Source organism: Aegilops tauschii, chromosome 2 (assembly GCF_002575655.3).
Source record: "Aegilops tauschii subsp. strangulata cultivar AL8/78 chromosome 2, Aet v6.0, whole genome shotgun sequence".
Taxonomy (NCBI): domain Eukaryota; kingdom Viridiplantae; phylum Streptophyta; class Magnoliopsida; order Poales; family Poaceae; genus Aegilops; species Aegilops tauschii.
The window spans coordinates 128629488-128653295 of record NC_053036.3 but is presented as its reverse complement, the minus strand read 5'-3'; the positions used below and the strand labels follow the sequence as shown (position 1 = coordinate 128653295).

The following is a 23808-nucleotide window of genomic DNA, read 5'->3' as shown; positions in this document are numbered from 1 at the left end:
CAAAACGAAGACATCAAGCTCATGTTGGTGAATGGATATCCGGCTCCGACTCCAACCATCGCTCCGAAAGAAGTTATCACTCTGACTCCGAATATACTCAAGATGAAGGTGTTGCCGGTCTAGCACTTGTGTCAACCAACTCCTATGACATATTTGACTCACCAAATGAAGGAATTGGAAGATGCTTCATGGCTAAAGGCCCAAAGGTATCACACCCCTAGTATGTTGATTTCAATAGTGATGAAGAAGATTTGCTAGGAGATGATGATTTACTTGTTGACAACTCTAGTTATGAAAACTATGATGAACTTGCTATTAATCATGCTAATCAAGATAAAACGAATGACGATGATAAGAAGGAGATTGAGCGTCTAACTAAAGAACTAAACACTCTTAAGTTAGCTCATGAAACAAACTGATGACTAGAGATAACGTTAGGAAGAGGCATATCATAAAGCCTCTAGACTATGTATATTGTGCAGAGAATGAAACCAACTTCCACTTATTCTTTGAGTTTATAGTAGCTAGGAAAATTTGGTCTTTTGTTGGTGAATTCTTCCGAACACAGATAGGCACAGATTTTGAATCTGTAGCATGTTTCTAGGTTTCCAACAAGAAAAACTCTACATTAAATACCATTAGTTCTGTTGTCTTGTGGTGTTTGTGAAAATATAGGAACTCTATGATTTTTAACAATATAATTTGGACTTCTATTACCCGCGTTTGGGGCTTGATTATTAGAATGCTCAAATTCTGGGTTGTCCTGTCTCCAGAAGCAGGGAGAACAAAACTGGAGGAATTTTTGAGCTCTCTAACAAGCTTCGTCCGGCAACCCCTGCGGATCCGGAGTGGCTGACAATGAGGAAGAATGAGGTCGATGCCCGCTGGAGTAAGCTCAGAATCTCGGGAGAGGACAAAGGCTTCCAATTCCCTGCCAAGAAAAGAGACCCGACGGACAAGGACGCCACAAGCAGCCCAGTGTCAACTCTCATGCCTTGCTGGTCGCCTCAAGCTGCCTTGGCGCCGCCCTTCAAGTTCATGAGATCTGGGCCGTGGTCATGATGGGATGGAGCTCTCAGAAGATGAGTGTTGATGTGGTTACTCGCTGCCTTTTCGTCCCACCCCCTCCTGACGCTTGTGTCGTGAAAAAAGGGGTTTTAGTTTTCTCTCTAAGTTTGTTTGTACCTAGTTAATTTGCAGAACCCCACATGTTAGGTGTGGGTTCCCTCTTTTAGGTTTGTAATGGAAACGCTGAATAATGTATGTGGTTTTATTCTGGCAATGGAACTGGGGAGAGGCCTCCCTGTTCTTCTAGAACAATATATACTGGGTTGTTAGATTCATAAGTTAACATTTGACATGCTCGTACCGAAGTCGTTCTACATGAAAGCCAAAAGGTTGACCCTCATTTTACTGAAGTTGCACACTTTTAAAGAGTGTACGTTCTATATTTAGTAGTGCAGCGAATGAGTTTTCTCTTGAATATGTGGGGATTTTTTTCATGAAATCCAAGCAACAAAGTTTTATAAAAAAATGCCACCGCGGACTTGCAATTTTGGCACATTTCACGTACACGTGGGTCTACAGGCTCCTGCATTTTTGTATCAATTACAGAGGGTTGCCACTAGCCAATTGTGGATCAAATTCATATCGAGTCAATATCTATACCTACTAATAAAGCAAGCTGTGTTTCGCTGATTTTTTCATCCGTTCACCCATATAATATTTTAAAGTTTTTTTATCCAAGGTGGTACTATTTTTTGTGAACGAAACATGCCCATATTTTAGAAAAAGAGACGGCCAGTATGTTTTTTTAGCCGCAGCCATGCCAGCCCAATGGCGGCCCACTTAAGGGGTATAGGCCGGGGAAAAAATATATTTTGCATGTGCATGGATTCAAACTCGCATGAAAGCCGTTCGTGCCTGCTGCTCTCCTGCCTAGAGAAGATATGAGTTAAACTACTCCTGTATGTTTTCGAATCGGCTATCTTGATTTTGGATCTGCATGTATCAGCCAGCTGGTAATAAAGCACATCTTGCCCGAGTTCCTTTGAATAAGCACACACCTTTCCGAGCTTCCATGTAATATTGCAGTTACTAATTGTCTATGCGCTTCAGCATGGAGCGTATAATTTTGACGGTGTACATCGTGAGCATATAATTGTTCTGAGTCTTGAATACTCCAAAAAGATGGATCTGGCGGACATCTCGTCCTTAAACGAGCTGCTAGATTGCATCGCCGCCCTAGGGCTTTCAACTGACTATGATCGGATCGGGCTTAAACCTGACCGGAGGGAAATCAATCTCCCGCCGATCACTCACTTGGTAGCGGTCCTCGAGGAACGAGCCGAAAACACTTCTTCCCCTAAATTAAAAACTAGCTATGTTCGGATCTCCGAACCCCTTGAGTCGGATACCCTTCCTTTGGATGAGACTCCGTGTCCCCCGAACACAGGGTCGGACGTAGGGTCCGGGGAGCACTTCGATCTTCCCGGACCCGAACTGGTGACCTCGGAGATTTTACAGGCTCCGGGTACAATCTTGGGTCGGGATTCGAGTTTTAACCCACCCACCCACCACAATCAATACTCTCCAAGCAATTCTGGCCCTCCAGACATATGTGACCTAATGTATGTACGACAACAACCTCAGGAAACTGTCCATCACTTTTGGGCCAGGTTCATACTTGTCAAAAACAAGATTAAAGATTGCTGCGACGCCGATGCAGTTCCGGTCTTTCATCACAATTGTACGGATGAGGGAATTCTGAATGCCCTCAACCACCGTCGCATACAGAGTTTCACAAAATTATCGCACTTAGTGCGGAAGTACTGCGCGATGGAAAGCACATGGAAGGCCCAGAAAACCCGGTTGGAACCTGCTGCCTTCAAGCAATGTACTGCTCGGGCAAAACGGATACACCCTTACGAGGCATCCGACCATAAGCCCGTCGGCAAGAAAAACAAACCCTTTACGGGACATAGGTCCGTTCTTGACGAACTCCTCGACAAACCCTGTCCGATACATGCGACGGCGAGCACTGACTCAACTCACAGCCTTCGAGCATGTTGGGTACTCCGGTAGGTAGCTAAAAGTGGCGAGGTCATCCTCACCACCGCCACTCCAGAGAAGCATTCTCCGGAGGATGACGATTTTAACGTCCTTACGGTCTTCGAGACTTTCTCTTCAAACAATCGGCGTAAGAGGGCACGTCGCGACCTCACCGAAGTCCACCAAGTAACCACAGTGAGCCTATGGAATGACGTGGCAATAACCTTCACCGCTGACGACGAACCAAGGGCCCGATCAGTCCGAGCACCCGCCACTTTAGTACTAAACCTTATTGTGGACGGCTTTTGACTTACCAAAGTGCTCATGAACGGCGGCAGTGGGCTTAACCTCATCTACGAGGACATGCTCGACAAAATGCAGATTGATCGAACACGCATCGAGCAAAGTAGTACCACCTTTCGAGGCATCATCCCCAGTCGAGAAGCACGATGTTCGGGAAGAATTAAACTTGACGTAGTATTCGGCATGCCTGAAAATTACAGGTCGGAGGAGTTGCTCTTTCACATTGTTCCCTTCAATAGCGGATAGCACGCCCTTCTAGGGCGGGACGCTTTTTCACGCTTACAAGCCGTACCCCATTATGGGTACATGAAGCTTAAAATGTCAGGGCCCAATGGAATAATCACAATTACGAGCGATCCGGATAAAGCACTCCGCGCTGAAAACAAAACCGCATCTTTGGCCCTAGAGGCACTATCCGAAGCCTTCGCGATCGAAGAACTAACCACCCTACGATCCACGGTGGACAAGGATGATGTGATTCTCGATAAGAGACCTAAATCCACCTCTTTCAAGCCAGCAGATGAAATCGTTAAATTTCAAGTGCATCCGACAGACCCTAATAAAACATCGTCCATCGGAGCATGATAATGTTGGGGAACGTAGCAGAAATTTAAAATTTTCTACGCATCACCAAGATCAATCTATGGAGTTTACTAGCAACGAGAGGGAAGGAGTGCATCTACATACCCTTGTAGATCGCGAGCGGAAGCGTTCAAGAGAACGGGGTTGATGGAGTCGTACTCGTCATGATCCAAATCACCGATGATCCTAGCGGCGAACGGACGGCACCTCCACGTTCAACACACGTACGGCTGGGAGAGACGTCTCCTCCTTATTGATCCAGCAAGGGGGAAGGAGAGGTTGATGGAGATCCAGCAGCACGACGGCGTGGTGGTGGAAGCAGCGGGGATCTCGGCAGGGCTTCGCCAAGCTCAGCGAGAGGGAGAGGTGTTACGGGGGGAGAGGGAGGCGCCAGGGGCTTGGGTGCGCAGTCCTCCCTCCCCCCCTCTTTATATAGGGGGCCTATGGGGGGCGGCCCTAGAGATCCAATCTCAAGGGGGGCGGCGGCCAAGGGGGGAAACTTGCCCCCCAAGTCAGGTGGGGCGCCCCCCACCCCCAGGGTTTCCAACCCTAGGCGCAGGGGGAGGCCCATGGGGGCGCACCAGCCCACCAGGGGCTGGTTCCCTTCCCACTTCAGCCCATGGGGCCCTCCGGGATAGGTGGCCCCACCCGGTGGACCCCCGGGACCCTTCCGGTGGTCCCGGTACAATACCGGTGACCCCCGAAACTTTCCTGATGGCCGAAACTGGACTTCCTATATACAAATCTTTACCTCCGGACCATTCCGGAACTCCTCGTGATGTCCGGGATCTCATCCGGGACTCCGAACAACTTTCGGGTTACCGCATACTAATATCTCTACAACCCTAGCGTCACCGAACCTTAAGTGTGTAGACCCTACGGGTTCGGGAGACACGCAGACATGACCGAGATGACTCTCTGGTCAATAACCAACAGCGGGATCTGGATACCCATGTTGGCTCCCACATGCTCCTCGATGATCTCATCGGATGAATCACGATGTCGAGGATTCAATCAATCCCGTATACAATTCCCTTTGTCTATCGGTATGTTACTTGCCCGAGATTCGATCGTCGGTATCCCAATACCTCGTTCAATCTCGTTACCGGCAAGTCACTTTACTCGTTCCGTAATGCATGATCCCATGACTAACTACTTAGTCACATTGAGCTCATTATGATGATGCATTACCGAGTGGGCCCAGAGATACCTCTCCGTCATACGGAGTGACAAATCCCAGTCTCGATTCGTGCCAACCCAACAGACACTTTCGAAGATACCTGTAGTGTACCTTTATAGCCACCCAGTTACGTTGTGACGTTTGGTACACCCAAAGCATTCCTACGGTATCCGGGAGTTGCACAACCTCATGGTCTAAGGAAATGATACTTGACATTAGAAAAGCTCTTAGCAAACGAACTACACGATCTTGTGCTATGCTTAGGATTGGGTCTTGTCCATCACATCATTCTCCTAATGATGTGATCCCGTTATCAATGACATCCAATGTCCATGGTCAGGAAACCATAACCATCTATTGATCAACGAGCTAGTCAACTAGAGGCTTACTAGGGACATGTTGTGGTCTATGTATTCACACATGTATTGCGGTTTCCAGTTAATACAATTATAGCATGAACAATAGACAATTATCATGAACAAGGAAATACAATAATAACCATTTTATTATTGCCTCTAGGGCATATTTCCAACAGTCTCCCACTTGCACTAGAGTCAATAATCTAGTTCACATTACTATGTGATTGTAATGAATCCAACACCCATGGGGTTTGTTCATATCTCGCTTGTGAGAAAGGTTATTAGTCAACGGGTCTGAACCTTTCAGATCCGTGTGTGCTTTACAAATCTCTATGTCATCTTGTAGATGCAGCTACCACGTGCTACTTGGAGCTATTCCAAATAACTGCTCTACTATACGAATCCGGTTTACTACTCAGAGTCATCCGGATTAATGTCAAAGTTTGCATCGACGTAACCCTTTACGACGAACTCTTTTACCACCTCCATAATCGAGAAAATTCCTTAGTCCAGTAGTTACTAAGGATAAGTTCGACCGCTGTCATGTGATCCATTCCTGGATCACTCATGTACCCCTTGACTAATTCATGGCAAGGCACACTTCAGGTGCGGTACACAGCATAGCATACTGTAGAGCCTACGTCTAAAGCATAGGGGACGACCTTCGTCATTTCTCTCTCTTCTGCCATGGTCAGGCCTTGAGTCTTACTCAATATTCACACCTTGTAACACAGCCAAGAACTCCTTCTTTGCTGATCTATTTTGAACTCCTTCAAAATCTTATCACGGTATGTATTCATCTGAAAGTTCTATTAAGCGCTTTGATCTATCCTTATAGATCATGATGCTCAATGTTCAAGTAGCTTAATCCAGGTTTTCAATTGAAAAACACTTTTCAAATAACCCTGTATGCTTTCCAGAAATTCTACATCATTTCTGATCAACAATATGTTAACAACATATACTCATCAAAAATCTATAGTGCTCCCACTCACTTCTTTGGAAATACAAGTTTCTCATAAACTTTGTATAAACCCAAAATCTTTGATCATCTCATCAAAGCGCATATTCCAACTCCGAGATGCTTACTCCAGTCCTTAGAAGGATTGCTGGAGCTTTGAATACTTGTTAGCATCTTTCAGGATTGACAAAACCTTCTGGTTGTATCACATACAACCTTTCCTCAAGAAAATCGTTGAGGAAACAATGTTTTGACATCCTATCTGCAAGATTTCATAAATAATGCAGTAACTGCTAATATAATTCCAACAGACTCTTAGCATCACTACGAGTGAGAAAGTCTCATCGTAGTCAACTCCTTGAACTTGTCGGAAAACATCTTAACGACAAGTCGAGCTTTCTTAATGGTGACACTTACCATCATTGTCCGTCTTCCTTTTAAAATCCATCTACACCCAACAGCCTTACGACCATCAAGTAGTTCTTCCAAAGTCTACACTTTGTTTTTATACATGGATCCTCTCTCGGATTTTATGGCCTCGAGCCATTCGTCGGAATCTGGGCCCACCATCGCTTCTGCATAGCTCATAGGTTCATCGTTGTCCAACAACATGACTTCCAAGACAGGATTACCGTACCACTATGAAGTAGTACGCATCCTTGTCGACCTACGAGGTTTGGTAGTGACTTGATCTGAAGTTTCATGATCACTATCATCAGCTTCCACTTCAATTGGTGTAGGCTCCACAGGAACAACTTCTTGTGCCCCGCTACAAACTAGTTGAAGTGACGGTTCAATAACCTCATCAAGTCTCCACCATCCTCCCACTCAATTCTTTCGAGAGAAACTTTTCCTCGAGAAAGGACACGTTTCTAGAAACAATCACTTTTGCTTCCAGATCTGAAATAGGAGGTATACCCAACTGTTTTGGGTATTCTATGAAGATGCATTTATCCGCTTTGGGTTCGAGCTTATCAGCCTGAAACTTTTTCACATAAGCGTCGCAGCCCCAAACTTTTAAGAAACGACAGCTTAGGTTTCTCTAAACCATAGTTCATATGGTGTCGTCTCAACGGAATTGCCTGGTGCCCTATTTAAAGTGAATGCGGTTGTCTCTAATGCCTAACCCATAAATGATAGTGTAATTCGATAAGAGACATCATGGTATGCACCATATCCAATAGGGTGCAGTTATGATGTTCAGACACACCATCACACTATGGTGTTCTAGGCGGTATTAATTGTGAAACACTTTCCACAATGTCTTAATTGTGTGCCAAACTCGTAACTCAGATATTCATCTCTATGATCATATCATAGACATTTTATCCTCTTGTCACGACGATCTTCTACTTCACTCTGAAATTACTTGAACCTTTCAATAATTCAGACTTGTGTTTCATCAAGTAAATATACTTAGCATCTACTCAAATCATCTGTGAAGTAAGAACATAACGATATCCACTGCATGCCTCAGCACTCATTGGACTGCACACATCAAAATGTATTACTTCCAACAAGTTGCTTTCTTGTTCCATCTTACTGAAAACGAGGCCTTTCAGTCATCTTGCCCATGTGTTATGATTTGCATGTCTCAAGTGATTCAAAATCAAGTGAGTCCAAATGATCCATCTGTATGGAGTTTCTTCATGCATATCTACCAATAGACATGGTTCGCATGTCTCAATCTTTTCAAAAATGAGTGAGTCCAAAGATCCATCAACATGGAGCTTCTTCATGCGTTTTATACCAATATGACTCAAATGGCAGTGCCACAAGTATGTGGTACTATCATTACTATTTTATATCTTTTGGCATGAACATGTGTATCACTACGACCGAGATTCAATGAACCATTCATTTTAGGTGCAAGACCATTGAAGGTATTACTCAAATAACAGAGTAACCATTATTCTCCTTAAATGAATTACCGTATTGCGATAAACATAATCCAATCATGTCTATGCTCAACGCAAACACCAAATAACGATTATTTAGGTTTAACACCAATCTCGATGGTAGAGGGAGCGTGCGATGTTTGATCACATCAACCTTGGAAACACTTCCAACACATATCGTCATCTCACCTTTAGCTAGTCTCCGTTTATTCCGTAGCCTTTTATTTCGAGTTACCAACACTTAGCAACCGAACCGGTATCTAATACCCTGGTGCTACTAGGAGTACTAGTAAAGTACACATTAATATAATGTATATCCAATATACTTTTGTCGACCTTGTCTGCCTTCTCATCTACCAAGTATCTAGGGTAGTTCTGCTTCAGTGACCGTTCCCCTCATTACAGAAGCACTTAGTCTCGGGTTTGGGTTCAACCTTGGGTTTCTTCACTAGAGCAGCAACTGATTTGCCGTTTCATGAAGTATCCCTTCTTTCCCTTGCCCTTCTTGAAACTAGTGGTTTTACTAACCATCAACAATTGATGCTCCTACTTGATTTCTACTTTCGCGGTGTCAAACATCGTGAGTTGCTCAAGGATCATCATGTCTATCCCTAATATGTTATAGTTCATCGCGAAGCTCTAATAGCTTGGTGGCAGTGACTATGGAGAACCATCACTATCTCATCTGGAAGATTAACTCCCACTCGATTCAAGCGATTGTAGTACTCAGACAATCTGAGCACATGCTCAACGATTGATCTTTTCTCCCTTAGTTTGCAGGCTTAAGAAACTTGTCAGAGGTCTCATACCTCTTGACGTGGGCACTAGTCTAAAATCCCAATTTCAGTCTTTGGAACATCTCATATGTTCTACGACGTTTCAAAAACGTCTTTGGCGCCTCAATTCTAAACCGTTAGCATTGCACACTGAACTATCACGTAGTCATCAAAACGTGTATGTCAGATGTTTCGCAACATCTACAGACGACGCTCGAGGTTCAGCACACCGAGCGGTGCATTAAGGACATAAGCCTTCTGTGCAGCAATGAGGACAATCCTCAGTTTACGGACCCAGTCCGCATAATTGCTACTATCAACTTTCAACTAAATTTTCTCTAGGAACATATCTTAGTAGAACTAAAGCGTAAGCTACGACATAATTTGCAAAGACCTTTTGACTATGTTGATGATAATTAAGTTCATCTGATTATTTAATGAACTCCCACTCAGATAGACATCCCTCTAGTCATCTAAGTGATACATGATCCGAGTCAACTAGGCCGTGTCCGATCATCACGTGAGACGGACTAGTCATCATCGGTGAACATCTCCATGTTGATCGTATCTACTATACGACTCATGTTCGATCTTTCGGTCTCTTGTGTTCCGAGGCCATGTCTGTACATGCTAGGCTCGTCAAGTCAACCTAAGTGTTTCGCATGTGTAAATCTGGCTTACACCCGTTGTATGCGAACGTTAGAATCTATCACACCCGATCATCACGTGGTGCTTCGAAACAACGAACCTTCGCAACGGTGCATAGTTAGGGGGAACACATCTCTTGAAATTTTAGTGAGGGATCATCTTATTTATGCTACCGTCGTTCTAAGCAAATAAGATGTAAACATGACAAACATCACATGCAAATCATAAAGTGACATGATATGGCCAATATCATCTTGCGCCTTTTGATCTCCATCTTCGAGGCGCGGCATGATCACCTTCGTCACCGGCATGACACCATGATCTCCATCATCATGATCTCCATCATCGTGTCTTCATGAAGTTGTCTCGCCAACTATTACTTCTACTACTATGGCTAACAGTTAGCAATAAAGTAAAGTAATTACATGGCGTTTTCATTGACACGCAGGTCATACAATAAATTAAGACAACTCCTATGGCTCCTGCCGGTTGTCATACTCATCGACATGCAAGTCGTGATTCCTATTACAAGAACATGATCAATCTCATACATCACATATATATAATTCATCACATCCTTTTGGCCATATCACATCACATAGCATACCCTGCAAAAACAAGTTAGACGTCCTCTAATTGTTGTTGCATGTTTTACGTGGCTGCTATGGGTTTCTAGCAAGAACGTTTCTTACCTACGCAAAAGCCACAACGGTGATATGCCAATTGCTATTTACCCTTCGTAAGGACCCTCTTCATCGAATCTGATCCGACTAAAGTGGGAGAGACAAACACCCGCTAGCCACCTTATGCATCAAGTGCATGTCAGTCGGTGGAACCTGTCTCACGTAAGAGTACGTGTAAGGTCGGTCCGGGCCGCTTCATCCCACAATGCCGCCGAATCAAGATAAGACTAGTAACGGTAAGCAAATTGAACAAATCATCGCCCACAACTACTTTGTGTTCTACTCGTGCATAGAATCTACGCATAGACCTAGCTCATGATGCCACTGTTGGGGAACGTAGCAGAAATTCAAAATTTTCTACGCATCACCAAGATCAATATATGGAGTTTACTAGCAACGAGAGGGAAGGAGTGCATCTACATACCCTTGTAGATCGCGAGCGGAAGCGTTCGAGAGAACGGGGTTGATGGAGTCGTACTCGTCGTGATCCAAATCACCGATGATCCTAGCGCCGAACGGACGGCACCTCCGCGTTCAACACACGTACGGTTGGGAGAGACGTCTCCTCCTTATTGATCCAGCAAGGGGGAAGGAGAGGTTGATGGAGATCCAGCAGCACGACGGCGTGGTGGTGGAAGCAGCGGGGATCTCGGCAGGGCTTCGCCAAGCTCAACGAGAGGGAGAGGTGTTACGGGGGGAGAGGGAGGCGCCAGGGGCTTGGGTGCGCAGCCCTCCCTCCCCCCCTCTTTATATAGGGGCCCTGTGGGCGGGGGCGCCGGCCCTAGAGATCCAATCTCAAGGGGGGCGGCGGCCAAGGGGGGAAACTTGCCCCCCAAGTCAGGTGGGGCGCCCCCCACCCCCAGGGTTTCCAACCCTAGGCGCAGGGGGAGGCCCATGGGGGCGCACCAGCCCACCAGGGGCTGGTTCCCTTCCCACTTCAGTCCATGGGGCCCTCCGGGATAGGTGGCCCCACCCGGTGGACCCCCGGGACCCTTCCGGTGGTCCCGGTACAATACCGGTGACCCCCGAAACTTTCCCGGTGGCCGAAACTGGACTTCCTATATACAAATCTTTACCTCCGGACCATTCCGGAACTCCTCGTGATGTCCGGGATCTCATCCGGGACTCCGAACAACTTTCGGGTTACCGCATACTAATATCTCTACAACCCTAGCGTCACCGAACCTTAAGTGTGTAGACCCTACGGGTTCGGGAGACACGCAGACATGACCGAGGCGACTCTCTGGTCAATAACCAACAGCGTGATCTGGATACCCATGTTGGCTCCCACATGCTCCTCGATGATCTCATCGGATGAACCACGATGTCGAGGATTCAATCAATCCCGTATACAATTCCCTTTGTCTATCGGTATGTTACTTGCCCGAGATTCGATCGTCGGTATCCCAATACCTCGTTCAATCTCGTTACCGGCAAGTCACTTTACTCGTTCCATAATGCATGATCCCGTGACTAACTACTTAGTCACATTGAGCTCATTATGATGATGCATTACCGAGTGGGCCCAGAGATACCTCTCCGTCATACGGAGTGACAAATCCCAGTCTCGATTCGTGTCAACCCAACAGACACTTTCGGAGATACCTGTAGTGTACCTTTATAGCCACCCAGTTACGTTGTGACGTTTGGTACACCCAAAGCATTCCTACGGTATCCGGGAGTTGCACAACCTCATGGTCTAAGGAAATGATACTTGACATTAGAAAAGCTCTTAGCAAACGAACTACACGATCTTGTGCTATGCTTAGGATTGGGTCTTGTCCATCACATCATTCTCCTAATGATGTGATCCCGTTATCAATGACATCCAATGTCCATGGTCAGGAAACCATAACCATCTATTGATCAACGAGCTAGTCAACTAGAGGCTTACTAGGGACATGTTGTGGTCCATGTATTCACACATGTATTGCGGTTTCCAGTTAATACAATTATAGCATGAACAATAGACAATTATCATGAACAAGGAAATACAATAATAACCATTTTATTATTGCCTCAAGGGCATATTTCCAACAGATAACCCACAAGTATAGGGGATCGTTTGTATCCTTTTTTGATAAATAAGAGTGTCGAACTCAACGTGGAGCTAAAGGTAGAACAAATATTCCTTCAAGTTCACACTTGACGTCTGCCTTACCGAAAACAAGTATGAAACTAGTATTATTTCAATTTATCAGCGATAAAGCATCGCAATTTTTTTTATCAGCGGTAAAGGATCATCTAAACCATTCCGAAGATAGCAATGCTTTTTAGCGAATAAAATGAAATGACACGTGGTCTATCTTCTCCAGAAATCAGACGATCCAAACTTGTGGGTTGATCTGAAACATCGGTTTTTAATCGGGCGGCTCACGTTTGTTGCAGGTCGTCAGCCACAGCAGCAGACGAGGAAACGGCTGGCTCAGAGGCGGGCAGCCATGCTGCACCGGTCTCTTCTCCATCGGGCTGCAGAGGCTGCAGATAGAGCGGCGTCGGCGCAGCGCCACCCAACCCAACCAGTGGACAGCAGCGACCCATCCACCGGAAGGCGTCGATCGGCTGCGCGACAGACTCGTCCCATGGCGACCCGGGCTCTGCACTCGCCGAGGCTCACGAGCCCGCCGCTCACGGGCCGGCATGCGGCGGCGAGGTGCAAGTGCTCCGCCGCGCCGCTCTTCGCGAAGCGACTTCCGCTCGTCGTCGCCTTCCCTCGCTCCGTCGCCTCCTGCTGCGCCGTGCAGGAGTCATCCGCCGGCGCCGCCGCCGCCGCCGCAACCACTGGTACCCCCATTCGATCACTCAGATTAATTCACTATGCCATGCCATTAGGAGTGTTGTACGCAGTGATGATCATCCGCGCTGTTCTTGTGCATGAAGCTTTAGACGCTTCGGATGCATGCATCGATGTAACTGAATTTTGCCTGTTCTGAATCTTCTGATGCAGTTAGCGAGACGAAGGATGCGGGCGGTGACAAGAAGGAAGCCGCCGCCGCGGAGGCGAAGCCGGCAGCCAAGCCAGCAGCGGCCAAGCCGAAGAAGGCCCCGCCGAAGCCACTGCCGGAGATGATGGAGGAAGAGATCATCCCTCCTCTCAAGACCGCGCTGGAGGCCGAGGAGGACGTGTCCCAAGTCGTGCTGACTTTCCAGAACAACACGGTGAGACCAGTGATTCATACCAACAAGCGATTGCGCCACAGTCACAGGCCCAACATACTCGTGATTTGGCATCTCTACTGCACTATTACCGTGCAAGCTATGAGTAACTAGGATCTAGTACTAGGCATGGCATTGGCTCATTGCATATTTGCATGCCACAGGACAGGTATTAGTACGTTTTGGCACTTGCTTCCTCACTCTCCAGCCATCACGCAATGCTAGCAACTTCAATGCACTTTTGGTGTCATTCTGATCGATCCTTTGGGTGTCGATGGTTTGCAGTTGGAAGGTTCCTTCGTGAAGGAAGACATACCCTACTACTTCTGGGCCTTCTTTCCACAGGGAGACCTCACAGGTACAAACTTACTTTGAAACCCTTCTGTCCAATGCCGTTTCTTCCCGTGCAATGCAATGCTTTCTTTCTTTTTTGAAATTGCGTGCAATGCAATGTTGGTTGACTTGCTGAGAGTACTGTTGACAAGACAATCCTTCTTGACCTAGTTTGCTGTTCTTGAAATTCTCGGCGCGCATTACTGTAATCAATCACTTCATAGCCCAAAAACTACACAATAAAATCATTTCTAGTCTCAACTAATCTGAATTCTCACTTCGATGGGCTAACAACCGCAGGACCCAAGGGCTTTGCGATGACGTCCTACTCCATGGAGGTGAGCACCATCGAGCCGTTCCTGATCGACGAGAAGAGGATCACTCCACAGTACGTGGTGTTCTGGGTGCATAAGAGGCTGGCCGGCCAGGGGGTCCTCCCTGTCTGGAGGGCAGAGGACCTGAGTCCTGCTCCTGCAGAGTAGTCAGTAGTAGTAACACATGCAAGATACACGACATACAGGGTGATCATACGGGGGCACAAGCTACTCTGTGTATAAGATGTCCATTTCTAATTGTGAATTGAGTAAAGATGCTGCAAAAGGTTCATATGATTCTTTTTCTTCTGAAGTCCAACTTTGATGATAACTGTTGCCCTGAGATGGTCGCCTCAACAAACCATATATTGTGAGCAAAGAAATGAGTTGTTGTTGAAATGAAAAAGGGCAAATTGTGCTTGGCTGGGCCTCCATGGGCCAGACCGCCCGGAAGGTTCCTGACGATCAGCTTGTAAAATCCAAAACCCAGTATGTTTCCACGGCAAGGAAGCAGCCAGTAGAGCATCGCCGTTTGTCATCCGAAAGCTGTATTGTACCTATCCCAAAGTCCTTCCAGTCGCACTCCATCCCATTCAGCATTTCGCCATTATCTGAAGCCACCACATGATAGCCTGAGTCGCCGCGTAGTGCTAGATGTTTTAGTAATCGTTAAAACTGAATATATATGCAAGTCGAGCAATCTGAAGATCAAGAACGATAATGATTTGAATATACCGAGTTACCGAATCCAGTGATAATAAACCTCGGTTGAAAGTGATTTCGGATAGTTTGAGATATTACCTGGGTTCATTCCATCGAAAAGAAAGCAAGAAACCGTGCACCACGATGAACCTTCCTAGGCCCGCCTCGTAAAAATCCAGTGACATGTCACGCACACTTGTGATACACAGCTCTTATCCAAAGCGGAACACGACAACTCTATCCGCATGGTTGATTAGATGTTGAATTTGGATGATAGTTCAAAAATTAGTGTATTCTGATTAAAAGATCTACGTAGTGTTTCTATGGACCAATCTATTTTTTCTCGCTTCTCCTTTTTCCTTCCGCACCACGCAGCAGCACTGACGAAGGTGGCAAACCTGAAGGAGTGAGGTACAGAACACACGCGCGCCCCACGGTTTACAGTTAGCCATCGCATCTCTGCCAATCGCCATGCTCGCCTACCTCCTCCACGCGCCCGCCGCCGCCGCGCCCAGCCCGCTCGCCCTCCGCGGGCCGCCGACCGCCGCGTCCAAGACCCCCTTCCTCCCGCCCTCCGTCGCCCGCCCGCACAGGCGCGCCGCCGCGGCGGGCGCCTTCTCCGCCGCCGCCGTCGGCCCCATCGCGGCCTCGCTGCTCGAGGGCCCCGTGCTGCTCTGGGCCGGCCGCCTCTGCGTCTACTACGCGCTCATCCACATCGGCCTCGCGGGATCCCCGCGCAGCCCCTTCCTCTCCCACGGTAATAGCATCGCGCGCGTGCCCGCGCCGCGAATGATGCGATGATTCGCGCGGTTTGGTTCGGAAAGGGAAATGGGTTTCTGATCTCCGTGTGGTGTGTGCAGAGATTCGAGGCGAGGACGGCGCCGGGGAGAGCGACCTAGGGTTCTCCAAGTGGGCCGACAAGCTCCGTGGCGGCGCACCAGGTATCTGTGGTGTGGATTCAAATGTTATCGATAATGATCTTTTGTGCACCGCTGCTCTTGCTGTGTTTAGTGGAGTGGAATGTGAATGCTGTGAGCCGCGAACTGTACAGTTTGGTATATCCTGGGTCGTGGGTCTGGGCTGGCTGGATTGTGGATAAGGAAGAATATATTCTTTCTAGAATCTGTCGGAGTAAGCTTTCTGCTTGCTACCACGGAGCAAAGCACATGGTGATAATCACCTTTTCATCTTTGGATGAGGGTTGGTCAAACTGGGACTGATAAGGTGGAAGCATTTTGTGTGTGGGTGCTCCCAAGGGTTTTGTCATGAGGAGTTTGTGGGGAAATTTTGTTTGAGATGTAGAAAAAGGCAACGCTGCCATGCCTCATGTTGTGGATTGCTACTATCATGGAACAGATACATGCTCATCAGGGTTTGTTTGCTGTTGACATGAGAAAGAATGAGAATATTTCACCTGTTTGTGGATTGTTTGTAGTACTTAGATGGGTGGCTGTAAGGTGTATTTTGGTTGTCAAATTCAAGCTTTGACCAACAATTGATCCTAAAACTGATTTCATTGGATTCTTATTCAGAAGTATTTTTCTTATGATTGTGATTTTGTAGCTACTTGCAAAACATCGTTACAAGAAAATTTACAGCTATAACTTGAATTTTTAACAGTCAAATATGCCTTATTTATCCGAACAGAGGGAGTACTGTGCAAGGAACCTCTCAAATTGGGAAGAGTTTTACATGGAGGATTTGTGTAATCTAGATACTTTTTATTTTTATCACTTTATGAATTTTCTAGGTATCTTTTGTGTGATGTGGGGGATACTGACCATCGCTTGCTTCTTTTCTTCTTCACGGTGGACCTATCTGAATTTCAGTGTTCATATCTCTGTAAAAATACTTTTCTGAAGCTGTAGTAATTTTGGTTCCAATATTTTTGCTTCTATTTTGTGATAGAGAACACATTTAGCTATTAAAAGATTGAAAAGTCGTGAAAATATTGCAGAACACGCGTAGTTCTAGTTCATTGCCCATATGGTTTCATACATGAAGCTGATGTATGCTCTTGTTATTCAGGCGACAAAGAAGGCCAGGATAAGTGGAAGCTAGTCAGCAAATGGAAACCCACAACCAAAGGCACACTAAAGAGGATGTACCGAGTTCCTTCAAAGGAAGAAGGTCGCCGAATTCTTAAAGAAATTGCTTTGGTTCTATCTGAAGATGACAATTTTGTGGATGCTTCCACTCACAAGGTGATTTCATTCTTCAGCCAGGGCAAATACATTTCTCTATCTGCTTTGTATGCTTCGCATCTCACAAACTGAGATGTTAGTCATGTATCTTGTTATTCTTCTAAAATCTGTGCCCTTTTAACTGATTGCCTCGACTTGCACTCAGGGTTGTCAAATCAGGAGGGAAAGCGCGCATGGAGAGAGCGTATGTTGCTACAATGTAAGAGCCTTGTTTGATGAGCTTCCTGGCCCTCACCTAGTTCTGGAGATTACACCTTTTCCTGTTGGAACCCTCACTGAGAGTGACTACCGCAAGGCCGAGAGGCTTGAAATGGTGCTGAGGATGAGTGCCTCCCTTTAAACCAGAAGAGCCATTTTCCACTTCCACCTCATAACTCCTTTTTGCCCAGATTGTAAATTGTCTACCATTGGGTCTGTAAATTGATGTTGTGTCGCTAGAAACTCTCCTTTAAACCTGAGTTCTGCTCAGCATTTTGAGATATTTGAGGCCAGAACTCTTTTGTTTTTTGTACTCACCGGCCTTCCATATTGAGGGCAGAATTTCCATTTGCCAGTAACTAATATGCAAGCAATTTTTTCCTAGATTTTACTCGTATTGCCAATGAAACATTTTTGTGGCAGAAGCTAGTGTGTGCTGATGAGCATTGAAATGTGAGATAGAAAGTACAATTAAGCTGTTCATCTTATTGCTCCTCATTGACTCATGTAACATAAACTAGGACCATATAATTGATCACTTTCAGGTTCGTTTGGATGTTCATGTTTCAGAAGCCCAATGTGATTTGTGTTTGTGGCAAGTCACCAAATCAAATGCAAAATGTGACACTCTACAAAGTTGCAGGTACTGTAATCAGGCAAAGCAGGTTGCAAAGTTACCAAACTGCAACATCATTCGTCAAAGCTTGAGGCTCAACCATCTCTGAGTTAAGTACCAGATACATTCACAACAGGTAAGGAAGGATAGGCCAATGGTTTCGCAACCTTGCCCAACTCCAATCTCTGGGATAGTCAGGGTGCCTTATTTGAATAAGTACACACAAAAAGAAATGTGATGAAGATTTCAGTCTCCACATAGTGCCATCAGCACACCAGTGCTTCCAACTAGATGAAACTCAAAAGAACTCATAACAATATCTTGGTCCAACTGATATAGCAACCACATTTCCGGAACATCTTCATAAGCCAAGGATGAATTGCCACCGGCAGCGCACCAGAGGATGCTTTGCTTTACCTCATCATGGAAGCGCGCTGGTGCATGCCGTTCGGGGCCAGCTTCCCGTTGCCATTCAGTGCACTGAAGCTAACCGTGGGACGGAAGCCAACCAAGGGGAAGCAGGTGCGCTCCTGATTAGCCAGCATGCCGGTTGTTGAAAAGCTTGACATGTTGGAGGGAGCTGATGCCGAAGGTGCGAAGGCCGGGCTACCCTGAAGGAGTGTATTCTTGCCATGGACCTTTGTACAGCTTGCACCACCTGAAACCTGCTTCTGCTCCTCGAGTTGCTTTGTGTTGAGGAACCGCCCTCCTGTTCCACGAGCTCGCTTCATGGCATGGCGGTGCCGAGATTCATGAAGGTATGGCTGGATGGAAGGGGCGATGTTAGAAACAGGTACTTGCTAGGTAAAACTTATAGTTCTAGGTAGATGGGTACAAGCCTTCAGGAACTAAAATGCTGAACAAATGAATGTTGCAACTTGCAACATGGTATGCACTGACTAGGAATATGCCTCTGCCAGAGGTTTTCATCATTAGTACAAAAATGTACTCACGGATCAGATTAGTCCTCTGAATATTACCAAGGCAGCCGAATAAATCTGTAGCTGAAATCTATGCATTGGTGCAGCAGTCAGCAAATACCAGAGAAAACAGAAGCATCTCTTTACAAAAAATAGTATCAGGAACAAATACAAAATTCTTCAGTATTGTATTACCTTCCGGGCTTTCACGAGCTTATTTTGGGCCTCCAATTTAGCACGTATCTGCCTCCTCCTAAGAATTGCATGATATTGCTTTGCATTAACAAACATTGGCTCTTCTGCTGCAGGCTCAATAGGGAGCGGCACACGAGAGTTTGTTGCAGCATTTAATTGGGGATGAACCTGGGTAAATAATACACAAATCGTTGATGCAGGACCATTAGTCTTTCTTTTATAAATAAGACGAGAAGGGGGGACATTTTTTAACAATCACATGAAACTATATGCCATAAATATGACCACTATCATGTGCATTGGCAGGATCAAAATATGATTTCAGTTAATCCTATCCATTTGTTTCTATTATTACTGAAGTGATCAATAAAGCTCAATTTCTTAATGCAAAAACAATGAGAGATCTGTTTATGCACTTCTTTATCATTTAAGAGGACACTTTTAATGTGCTCTGTTGCTTCTCAACAGTAATTGAACTCAGCAATAAGGAGGTAGAAAGATTATCTTCTCGATTAGGCTAAGCCATAACAGAATGAATAAGATCTCCAAAACACAACAAATCGTAAACAAATTTAAAGAACTCATAAATGAACCATGGAGATATAAATGGGATACGTAATCACCTTGAACTGTAAAAAATCTTACAGGATTTGGAGAGTAAAAGGATAGAGTAAACTTACAATAGCGTGTGAGGCATATCCTGGAAAGATCCCAGCATAAGCATCAGCAGCATAAGGAACATATGCCTATAACAAAAAAAATAGCTGGTCAACTGAAGGCAGCATATGAGATAGAGAACAATTGCCATGATGACATGAACTTACAAATGATTGGCTACAATCAATCATTGGCGGGGGAGCAACAGTCTCTGGGTTCCCCAAAGATAAAAGCGGCTTTATCATGTGCTGGTCGGGCTTCCCATGATCATTGTCATTGTCTGAAACAAAATGGGTGTTACTGTTAGCATGAAGATATGATCGCATCAATTCACCTCACTGTAAACGGGGCTTGGGCGATGTGAACATCATCAGAGAGAAGAGCCACTAATAAAGCAAAATACCTGTCAGAACTTATAGTTTACAGAGATAATCTTCTCTGCATCTTTTGAGAAAACACAAATGATGAGTTTAGGCATTGGTAAGAAGCATAGTAATAGGATAGGAGTGGCCAATAATTAAAAAACAGGCACACATAATGCATACCTAGACTCAGAAAAGAAAAGAAAAGAAAATTGTTACTCCCTCTGCCTCAAAATATAAGACTTTTTTTTTGACACTGTTACATCATAAGAGCTGAAACTGCAGAGACATTCAGATTACTAGTGTGACAATGTGGTTAAAGATAAAGCATTACCAGATTGTGATGGGGGTCTTGAGGTGTGTTGCTCATTTAGATTACTGTCACTCGTTGCAGATGCTTCTTGTTGTGACCGGCCAGACTTGGCTGATGAGGAGTCCTGGTCGTAGTTCTTATGAACTAATTTCTTCGTATGACAACCATTCCCTGACAAGAAATCCTACGCGTGCAGAAGCCAGCTGATAAGCTTGTTATTTGTGGCGTAAAAAGCCAAAAAAACACAGGTTTGACTATAAATAGTAACTACTTACATAGTTGGAAATAGGATGGCCAGGATGATCCTCCATTTTACGCACAAGTGTTAGCGTTATACGACGGTATCACTTAGCTCCAAGCAACATTTTTCTGCAGGGATTTCTAATTAGCTTAGTTGAAATGGCACCTTATATTGCCAACATTGAATTAAACATGGTAAAAAGACAGTTGCAGCGGCAACCCCTATCGCTTTGTTTATAATCATTAAAGAAGAATTTGATTTATGCATAATCACTTGCAGTTCATTAGGCAATCGATATTATACCACACCAGACGAACAGATATATGTATGAACACATGAATAGATAATTGGCAATATCGGAGTCACGAATGTGATAAACACTCCAGAAAAAGAAACATTCCAACAAATAAGCGGCATCCTACCACAAGTATCCATGCATACAATCAAGAGCTGTCTGAACCAAGGGAGCAAGCAGGAATGGCCAGCATATCTAGAAATGGGACATATCTAGCCCAATTAGCATCACCCAAGAACCAATATAAAAAGAAAGACACAACACACCACAGTACCCTTTATTTCCAAATTTAGGTATAACACATATGAAAAACAAACACTTACAGTCGTCCATTTCCAATGGAATCATCCAACATTAGAATAGACGGCCTACCTAGCTTATACTACAAAGAGTAGTTCCTCTTGCAGTCAAGGAAGGCGTGTTATCTCCTATTCGGGTTCTTTCAGATTTGTGCTGAATAGTCCTACCTTCAAGAAATGTCAGTTTTCTTCCCTAGCACTAGCTCTACTTCAGCATTAGATTTGCACCTATTGCATGCAGAACACCAACAGAAATCCTAGACTACTTTTAGTGGAGGATGTTGGGCCCAAAGTTCCAACCCCAGAATTCCCTCAAGTGTCTGCATTTTTCTTGAAATTTACCTAATCAAACCCAACAAAGGCCTAATCAGACACTGTCCATATGAACTAGCATCTGTTTTCATGTCGCTGTCAATCAGCAGAAATCGTCACAATTCACACAGAATTTAGCTTCATGCCAACAAATCCTGCAAAAGCGGAGTCCGATTTCCATCTACTCCACTTTCCTAAAACACCTACACGAGAGCTTGGACTTCCTATGAAACGCGAATAATACAGTGGCCAGAGTAAGCAGACCAACGCTCACCCCCCCCCCCCCCCCCCCCCCCCCCCCCCACAAGCAAGTGCACTGTCAGAAACCAAAATTATGCAAGCCAACCAAGAATCCTACAAAAGGGCCCAAATTTCCGAGAGACAGGCCACGAGACCAACCCAACGGGGGGGAAATCACGAGGGGTATGAATCGAACCAAACCAGCCGCGGAGTGAGAGTACGGCATGCCGTAATCAAGAACCAAGAAGCCACTCCAGGAAATGGAAATAGATGAGAACGATTTTGCCAGGGCGGTGCATGCAAGAACACGATTGGGGATTTCTCGGAGGGGGGCGGGAGAGCAGTCAGGCAGCCACCTCCCCCGTATTCTCCCTTCGAGATCCTCCCGCTGTGCCTTGTCCCGTGGAATCCTTCTTAGACCGAGAAAGATTATGGGCGGAGAAGGCGAGAAGGGGAGGGGGGAGCACGAAGGATCAAGAAGAGGAGGGGACTGTCACTCTCCTCTAGCTGCCAAATATGCGACCTACCATTTCCTTTTCTTTTTCTTTCTTTCTTTCTGGGAATAAATGGCCTTCTGTCCACTAGTGTCACGTCACCAACCTTAAATAATTTTCTTAACACAGTATACACATATACACTCATCTCTATAAATGCATGCACGCATCCTAACCTATGAACATCTTCGAGAGACCAAGCCGACACATCATTTTAAGATTGAGACGAAATCGTCACATATACTTAGTCGACGAGAACGTCTCCTTAAATATTGATGGTACACCAAGATTCGCATAATCATTAGGTTGACACATCTTTTATGTAGCACGTCTATGTGGTTTTATGGGTATATTTTCAAGCTAAAATATAAGATTTTAATTGTTACAATTACTAAATATGCAAACAAAAGATCTTGAATTCGGATAACAGCTAACCATTGCAATATCTCTAGGGACGTGCTAGGCCCCGGTCGACCGACGCAAGGTTCGACCAGTCGCCTGCTAGACACAGGGTGTGACCTACTCAATCGTCTATCTCTCTTCTTCGGTCCTTCTTACTCACGTCTGACAAAAAAAATTGTCGTCCTGGCAGCCTAGCAGCACGCCGCACACGCCTCGTCTAGCAATAGAACCGCTCCCTCCCTCTCCTCCCATCGCCAGCACGCCGAGCGCCCTCATGTAGCAGCAGGGACGCCCCTCCCTCTCCTCCCCTGACCGTGGTGGCCATGACATATGCGGAACGCCGGCGACTGGTCGCGACTCCACCGCTCCGTCGTGCACTGGTTCCAGCACAACAAAACCCTGGTGTGCTAGTCCCGTATGAGTTGTTGGATTCCCCGAAAAGGAAAGGAGATGGAGCATAGCAACAGAAAGTATTTCCCTCAGTTAAGAACCAATGTTTATCGAACCAGTAGGAGGCACCACACTAACATTTTTAGCAGCACCTGCACACAAACAAAACATTGCTTGCACCCAACAAAGACAAGGGGGTCGTCACTCCCCTTGTTCTTGCTAGCCACAAGATTAAAAGCAGATAGTGATATGCAAAGTAACAAAAAGTAAAAGAGCAAATGTAGAGCCGCAATGGTAGAAGCTTTTGTATGATGGAAAATAGACCTAGTGAACATAGGTTCACTAGTGGCAGCTCTGTCGGAAGAATAGCGACGGTGTGGTAGAAAAATTATTATTGGGCAATTGACAGAACTGAGCATAGTTATAATTGTGATCATTCAAGGCATAATCTCACATAGGCATTACGTCCGTGACAAGTAGACCGTTAATCCAGTTGCATCTACTACTATTACTCCACTTCAAGGCCGCTATCCAGCATGCATCTCAAAGTATTAAGTTCATTATAAACAGAGTATCGCAATAAGCATGATGACATAATGTGACAAAATAAGTCAATCAATATGATCAAACCCCGTCGTTTTATCCTTAGTGGCTAATGAGGTCACCTACTACAGGCAGGGTCAAGGGCCCATCATATGGGGCCCACCCAGGGCCCCACACCATC

General features: G+C 45.5%; 3 protein-coding genes across 7 annotated transcripts; 2 read left to right on the top strand and 1 right to left on the bottom strand.

Annotated features, from left to right (window-relative positions):
- The first annotated feature begins 12832 nt into the window (after positions 1 to 12832).
- On the top strand, positions 12833 to 14541 carry LOC109745227 (uncharacterized). Its single transcript, XM_020304365.4, has 4 exons — positions 12833 to 13225; positions 13389 to 13600; positions 13883 to 13955; positions 14231 to 14541. The coding sequence occupies exons 1-4, from the start codon at positions 12883 to 12885 to the stop codon at positions 14410 to 14412; spliced, it is 810 nt and encodes a 269-aa protein (XP_020159954.1). The 5' UTR covers positions 12833 to 12882; the 3' UTR covers positions 14413 to 14541.
- A 567-nt stretch (positions 14542 to 15108) lies between these two features.
- LOC109745228 (uncharacterized) lies at positions 15109 to 17732 on the top strand. The gene is made up of 4 exons (XM_020304366.4): positions 15109 to 15703; positions 15807 to 15887; positions 16975 to 17150; positions 17296 to 17732. Exons 1-4 carry the CDS (start codon positions 15418 to 15420, stop codon positions 17488 to 17490), a joined length of 738 nt encoding a protein of 245 aa, XP_020159955.1. The 5' UTR covers positions 15109 to 15417; the 3' UTR covers positions 17491 to 17732.
- A 290-nt stretch (positions 17733 to 18022) lies between these two features.
- Positions 18023 to 22374, bottom strand: LOC109745226 (nuclear transcription factor Y subunit A-7). Of its 5 annotated transcripts, none has more exons than XM_020304362.4 (7): positions 22155 to 22374; positions 20687 to 20780; positions 20433 to 20595; positions 19904 to 20016; positions 19760 to 19825; positions 19080 to 19247; positions 18023 to 18728 (listed from the first exon to the last, which is right to left on the bottom strand). In XM_020304362.4, exons 2-7 carry the CDS (start codon positions 20720 to 20722, stop codon positions 18378 to 18380), a joined length of 897 nt encoding a protein of 298 aa, XP_020159951.1. In that variant the 5' UTR covers positions 20723 to 20780; positions 22155 to 22374; the 3' UTR covers positions 18023 to 18377. The 5 variants fall into 5 exon arrangements, with proteins under 5 accessions (XP_020159951.1, XP_040257781.1, XP_040257780.1 ...); XM_040401847.3 differs by having other exon boundaries at positions 18023 to 18975; positions 22155 to 22345; XM_040401846.3 differs by having other exon boundaries at positions 21958 to 22333.
- Between the last annotated feature and the right edge of the window lie 1434 nt (positions 22375 to 23808).

What these genes read in the sequence shown, in the direction of transcription:
- LOC109745227 (XM_020304365.4), top strand. Translation starts at nt 12,883, where the DNA reads ATGCTGCACCGGTCTCTTCTCCATCGGGCTGCAGAGGCTGCAGATAGA. An exon ending in CGCCGCCGCCGCAACCACTG is followed by an intron (nt 13,226 to 13,388) that starts GTACCCCCATTC and finishes CTTCTGATGCAG; the next exon opens with TTAGCGAGACGAAGGATGCG. An exon ending in TGACTTTCCAGAACAACACG is followed by an intron (nt 13,601 to 13,882) that starts GTGAGACCAGTG and finishes GATGGTTTGCAG; the next exon opens with TTGGAAGGTTCCTTCGTGAA.
- LOC109745226 (XM_020304362.4), bottom strand. Translation starts at nt 20,722, where the DNA reads ATGGAGGATCATCCTGGCCATCCTATTTCCAACTAT. An exon ending in AAGACCCCCATCACAATCTG is followed by an intron (nt 20,017 to 20,432) that starts GTAATGCTTTAT and finishes ATTTTGTTTCAG; the next exon opens with ACAATGACAATGATCATGGG. An exon ending in AGCTCGTGAAAGCCCGGAAG is followed by an intron (nt 18,729 to 19,079) that starts GTAATACAATAC and finishes CCTTCCATCCAG; the next exon opens with CCATACCTTCATGAATCTCG.
- LOC109745228 (XM_020304366.4), top strand. Translation starts at nt 15,418, where the DNA reads ATGCTCGCCTACCTCCTCCACGCGCCCGCCGCCGCCGCGCCCAGCCCG. An exon ending in CAGCCCCTTCCTCTCCCACG is followed by an intron (nt 15,704 to 15,806) that starts GTAATAGCATCG and finishes TGGTGTGTGCAG; the next exon opens with AGATTCGAGGCGAGGACGGC. An exon ending in TGGATGCTTCCACTCACAAG is followed by an intron (nt 17,151 to 17,295) that starts GTGATTTCATTC and finishes ACTTGCACTCAG; the next exon opens with GGTTGTCAAATCAGGAGGGA.